Source organism: Dichomitus squalens (genome assembly GCF_000275845.1).
Source record: "Dichomitus squalens LYAD-421 SS1 unplaced genomic scaffold DICSQscaffold_27, whole genome shotgun sequence".
Taxonomy (NCBI): Eukaryota; Fungi; Basidiomycota; class Agaricomycetes; order Polyporales; family Polyporaceae; genus Dichomitus; species Dichomitus squalens.
Genome location: NW_006766909.1, coordinates 182,381 through 188,202, shown reverse-complemented (window position 1 = coordinate 188,202; position 5,822 = coordinate 182,381). Strand labels below are relative to the sequence as shown.

Genomic DNA, 5,822 nt, shown 5'->3' with positions numbered 1-5,822 from the left:
ACATTTTCTGTATGGAGCGTTACTGGTTTGCATTGCGTTGTCGCGTCTTGTCTCGTCTCATGTCTCCACTTCTATAGCCTTTTTCAGTGTCTCTGCTGTCATTTAACACCCATAGCCCACAAAGCAAGTGACTTGCAGCAAGGAAGACCTCAACTCTTGATTTTGGTGCATGAGCCCTGTTGGAATCCTGGCGTCAAGATGGCGAGCTCGCGGAACGAGCGCCACAGGTCCCGCCCCCCGACGGATACCCGCGCCCTTATCTACCCCTATTTAGCTACGTATATAAGCCTTATTGTATCTACTGTGTACGGCACGCGTTTGCACCGGCCAAACGCGAATCCCATTTGTGCCCGCTTGCCCTCGAACTTCTTCAAGCCCGAGGTCGGAGAGGCGATAGCGGAGGTGAGTGCCGCTGTTCTGTACATCATGACCTCCGGCGCACTTCTGGACCCTCACTACAGACAAAACGTTCCTGGCACACGCCTTAGAAGAGCACCATCGTCATTCGCTACAACCCTTCACTCTTCTGCGTCGCACGGCAGATTGAAAGGGCCGGCGTCGGGAGCGGCGCTTCCGCATCCCGATTGCCTGCATCGTCCCCAGCATGCCGATCGATGTGGGCAGACCGATGCAGCGCGGAACTCTAAGCCAGCTACTAATGACAGAACATGTGCAACTGAATGAGTCTGCGGACTCCTGGGGGCCTCGGTCATCCTTGAGAGTCGCGCAACGGGAGGCTGTCGACGAGGCCTACGCCGATGATGGCGCCTCTCTTCCAAGTTCTCTATCTATACTGAGCTTATGAGTCACGCGTCGACGCGGCTTCGTGCGGCCTACATCCGGTCCTGGTCTCCCGCCTTCGCAGGTGTAGCGTAACGGTCAGCTTTCGGACGACATTTCTGAGCAGGACCCTTTGTTGGGTTGAGGGGCCACGCTGCCGAACAAGGCCGTTGTGGTACGTCACCATCAGAGTCCTTTCGCAGGCGATTTGAAACCGGTGGGGTAGTTTAATTTGTCAGCACTCCCAGTTCAAAATCAGCTGAGGTGTGTCCCTCGCACATCTCTTCGACCGCCAATAATCGTTGTGCAATAGCGCGCTTGACAAGGTATTCACTGCACCACCAGTTCAGAGATTGGGCGGATCCAATCCGGTTTTGAATCGGTTGCGACAGGACTCTATTCGATAAAGCTTGAACTTACGGTGACATCGCCAGGATTGACGCTGATATTAGGTTGTATGAAGTGCGGCTAGGATCGATGCTCCATTTTGTTCAGAGGCACTTCACTTCACTCAGGTCAGTGCGGGATGTCTCTGCTTCTACACACTGGACCGCCCTCGTAACGCGTGCTCGTGGTTGGGGCGTTGTCACTCAATCACCGGTTTCTGCTGATTTTGAGACGTCTCCGCGTATACCTATGCTTTTTGCATTCGACACAGTAGCATAGCAAATAACGTCTAGGTGGAGATTGTACTATGTATGGGATTGTGCCCTGCGGTGGTCGGCAGTACACTATGCATCGGGCTACAAAGGTGATCCATACAGCTGCTCGTTCTCGTACAAAATTCTCAATAGCTTGCCCAGCGCCGCCTTAGGCCTGTCCACATCCACCGCCCACGGTTGCACCTGTATGTTGTTATGACGCTTGAAAGTCATCAACAACTCACCCTCTCGGGGTCTTATGTGCGCCATCGGATATGTAAGGCGATCAGGGGGAGGTACCTCCCGTATGGGATCCTGATCCAGGAAGCCCTTTATGCGGAGGACGACCACACGCTTTCCCGTGTGCTCAGGAAGCGTTGATCGCTCAAAGCAGCACCTGATTGAACCTGTCGCCATGGGGCAGGCAAAGTTTTAGCATCGATGAGACAAGCGGTTTATACACGTTACCTTCGTAAGGGCTGTGAGATCGGACTTTCTGTCCCTCTACAAGGGGTTGGTTCGCCGCCAATCTGATCGCTGGGCGCAGTGCCTTGAGTTCGATTGATGCCGTGCCTATAGCCACTAGAACTCCGTTATGTACCCCAGAGAGACGCAAGACGATCTCCTGCCCAAAATGGCTGACGATTTTGACTACAGAGTCAAGGTGTTTGCGATACGCTTTGGCCGGTTGCTTTGTTTCGCCCTCCTGGGATGTTGCCATGGGAGAACACCGTGCAGCGATCTCGAGTGTCTTCTGCGACACCAAGCCATCTTGGCGGAGAAGAGGGAGCAGCGGATGTAAGAGCTTATAGACCGCGATTTTGAACAATGGGAGCCTCCACACGCTTCCATCGCTGACGAGCAAGTCGGAACCCGCGGCGAAGCCAGCCGGATCGGAGGAGGGTGTGCGGCGGAAGCGGATCTCGCCCGCAAGGGGAGGGCTATGCGGAGGGAGGAAATAGTACAAGAATCCGCGAGTATCGGGAGGATAACGACCGTTGTGACCCCATCCAATTGCCTTCAACTTGACCGCAGTAGTAACGGAATGCTCGGACATGCCAATCACTGACACGTCCCGTAGTGCAGGATTGACGACGCATGCAAGTTGGAAGCTGAAGTCGATGTAGTCTCCCGCAGTCAGCTTGGCAGGATCGAGCGTCCGAATAATGCGAGTCCTAAGCCCTCTAATCACCTTCGCCTGTTTCTCCGAAGCGATGGTGCTGTCCGTATTGGTTGCCGTCCTGTCGGATTCGGCAGTGAAGTGTCTTCTCAGAACAGAGTTGACGAGCTTCGGGCACCGGCGGGATTGGAGCGTTGGTAGGACGCAGCCATAACCTCGGAGCGTCCTGGCTAACTCGTCCTGAGGTCTTTGGCTAAACGACGTCCACACCAACGACGTCCGCAGCATCTAGATCGCTGGCGTCAGCCTTCAGAAGACTATCATACCATAGCATGGTTGTGCCTCCTCAGATACACTTACCTGTCTCTCGAGTGTTCAACGGCTGTGACGAATTTGCGTGTTCGAACTTGAAAGCTTGAACGGTGCCCAACTTCAGCTACAGCAACAGGTCCGTGTGACTCCGGTTGTGGCCGATGACGGGCCCCCGGCCCGACTGACCGCTTGCAGTCGAGTTTGACATCGAGCAGATGTACAGAGAGTACCCGTTGAACGTTGCCAGTGCGAAGTGAACCATCGCTGGTCAAATTGAACAAGTGTCTACTTCGAGTTCAGATACAAACGTCCTTCCAGCTACTGTAGCAAGCATCCAACGCCCCGCAAGTCCTTCACCCACATACCTCCCACCGTCCCTTCCCAACACACCACAACCTCCCCTCCCTCCGCCCCCACTCCAACGCCTCTTGCACGGTCCACTCCCCTACGCGCGCCCACCGTTCGTCCGTGTTTCGCAACCATGCCAGCAACTCCTCCTTCGTCGGTCCAGGCGGCGCCTCCAACTCCTTCTCTCGTTCCTGCGCCCTCAGCCGCTCGATGATCGACTGCGACCTGCTCGCCGACGGCTTGGGCTTGGGGGTGGCCTCGCTCACTCCCGCACGAGCAATCTTCTCCTGCGCCATGCGCCGGATCGCGTCCTCGAGCACGCGCGAGAAGTACGCGGGGGTGAGCGGGACGTACGCCTCCTCCCCGGGCTGGGGGTCGCTCAGCTCTGCGGCATCGTCGTCCCACTCCTCGTACGACGGGCGCGAGTGGGCGGAGATCGCCGAGCTCGTGCTCGTGCTCGCTCGCCAGAGCCCGGCGGCAGAAGACGAGGAGGATGAGTACGAGGAGAGGAACGGGTCGAGCGTAGGGGCGGGGGCGGGCGGCGGGCACACGGGTCCGCTCCAGAGGACGATGTCGCCCTCTGTGAAGAGCGTCCGGATGGCCTGCTTGAAGAGCTTCTTGACCGCAGCCGCGGTGGGGCCTTTGCTTGCGCCCGAGGCTGATGAAGAGCTGGGGGGTGCTGCGACCTTGGCTTTCCCCTTGTCTGAGGGAATGGATGGCGGCGCTGCCTTGGCGTTCTTCCGCTCTTCCTTCGCGCGTCTGTGGGCGTCTGCTGCGATGACGCGGCGGGCCAGAAGTGAGAGCTCGGGGACGCGGCGGAGGTGCGAGAGGGTGTAGCCATACATCTGGTCGTCTTCGTCGTCGCACTCCGCGTCCGTATCATTCTCAACATGTGAGCGCCGAGACGCGCGAGGTGTGCGATCCTCGCCACGTCCCCGAGGGCGAGGAGTCTTATCTGTGCTGGCATCGGTGCGGCAACTACGAGACTTGGTGGGAGTATTTAGCATGTCCCTTACCCGCCGCGTAGCGCGGGGGGGCGGAGTCGGCGAGGCGGACCTCGCTGTGGGGTGGTGGCGCTTTCGAGGTGGCGGCGGCGCGTTGTCCATGTAATGCTTGACGTAGATACGGAATGTGTTCGCGGTGAGGTCACGCGTGTGCAAGCGAGAGGGATGTCGTAGGCGTGGTGCCTGTGTGTCATCTCATGTCAGGACAACGAGCAGCGATACCGTACGCTGTCACACTTGCCTTCACATCTCCAGCCGTGCTCGACGTAGGAGAGGACGAGGCTACGGAGGTGCTGGGTGAGGTGTTCGTTGAGGGTGCTATAGAACGGACAAAGGCGGGGGTCGTAGGCTTCTGCACGGTGGCACGCTTTGACGGTGAATTAGGCCGGCTGAGCGCAAGAAATGTAGGGTGCGTAGGAAGCGGAGGTGGTATGAAAGGTGGTGATGGCTCTGATGGGTAGTAGGTAGTGCGGTGTAGCTCAGATACAGCGAGCCAGTGACTTGGCTCGTCGTTATATGAAGCACAACGAGCTGGAGTGGGGTCGGTCAGCCACCATCCCCCGAGGTATAGGGAGACTCACAGATCTCATCCACAAGTAGAATCCGAGTGTCGTGCCTGGAAACGACGCGTCCTACGACTTGTACAGATTGCCCGACTCGGGCGACGGGTTCCGGAGGAGGAGGGGGTTCCGCGCGAGTATGTATCGAGGAAGATGCTGTTGTGGCCACCTTGCATGCAGAGAACAGATAGTCTGAGAAGGAAAGTCCCGCCTTCTTACTGGTAGCGTCCGAAGCAGGTGCTGTGGCTTTCGCTTTGGGCTTGACAGGGCTAGGAGGGACAAGTTGAGCATGTGCCAATGCGCAATCAAGAATCGCTGTCCCGTCGTCCAAGGTGTAGACCGTGCGTTTGTCCCAGACTGCTACGCCGACCACGAGACCGAGCAGGCGGACAGTTCGACAAGGTATACGGCCCAACCAGAAGTAATCCATATCTAGAGGTGAGGCATGCGTCAAGAGAGACATGCGTATCGGAGTACTGATATCTCACCTCTGATTCCACTTTGTTTCATCTCGAACACGTCTCGTACGAAGCAGGACGTAACCGCCGCTCTCGTGAACGTCCATCGGAGTATATCAGCTGGGGTAGGCTGAGGTTGCTCTGCCTCCTTTTCGGTTGGAGGAGCTGTCCTTGACGCTGTTCGAGCATTGCTGTCTGATACTCGCTGTTTGGGCTTTTCAGCGTTTAGTTTCCTTCGCTTGGATGGCGTCAAGAGGATGGATGGGCTGCGGGAGATGGCTGTCCTCGTTTGCGGCACTGTTGAAGTATGACTCATTCACGCAGTTTCAGACTGTATACGCAAGAAGAATAGAATTGGTGTGGTGGGAGAAAGCAAGCAATGAAGCAGCGACGAGCGTCGAGCGAGACGACAGAGCAAACCAACTCCTTAGCCACTACTTACATAAACTTGAACGCGCCGCTCGCGTTCTGTCCACGTGCCACATCGAGTAGGCTGCACGTGAGGGGCTCTGCTGCAGCCTGCGGAGCGCGCAAGTGAATGCGGCGCGGTCTTCAAACGACAATAGGGGTAGTCAAAGATGGCGGTTCGGTGGACGATT

General features: G+C 57.1%; 1 protein-coding gene across 1 annotated transcript; it reads right to left on the bottom strand.

Moving 5' to 3' along the window:
- Nucleotides 1-3,206: 3,206 nt before the first annotated feature.
- On the bottom strand, nucleotides 3,207-5,539 carry DICSQDRAFT_148436 (uncharacterized protein; the record flags this gene model as incomplete). The annotated part of the gene is made up of 5 exons (XM_007367642.1): nucleotides 3,207-4,399; nucleotides 4,443-4,736; nucleotides 4,787-5,197; nucleotides 5,254-5,393; nucleotides 5,430-5,539. The coding sequence occupies 5 exons, from the start codon at nucleotides 5,537-5,539 to the stop codon at nucleotides 3,207-3,209; spliced, it is 2,148 nt and encodes a 715-aa protein (XP_007367704.1).
- Between the last annotated feature and the right edge of the window lie 283 nt (nucleotides 5,540-5,822).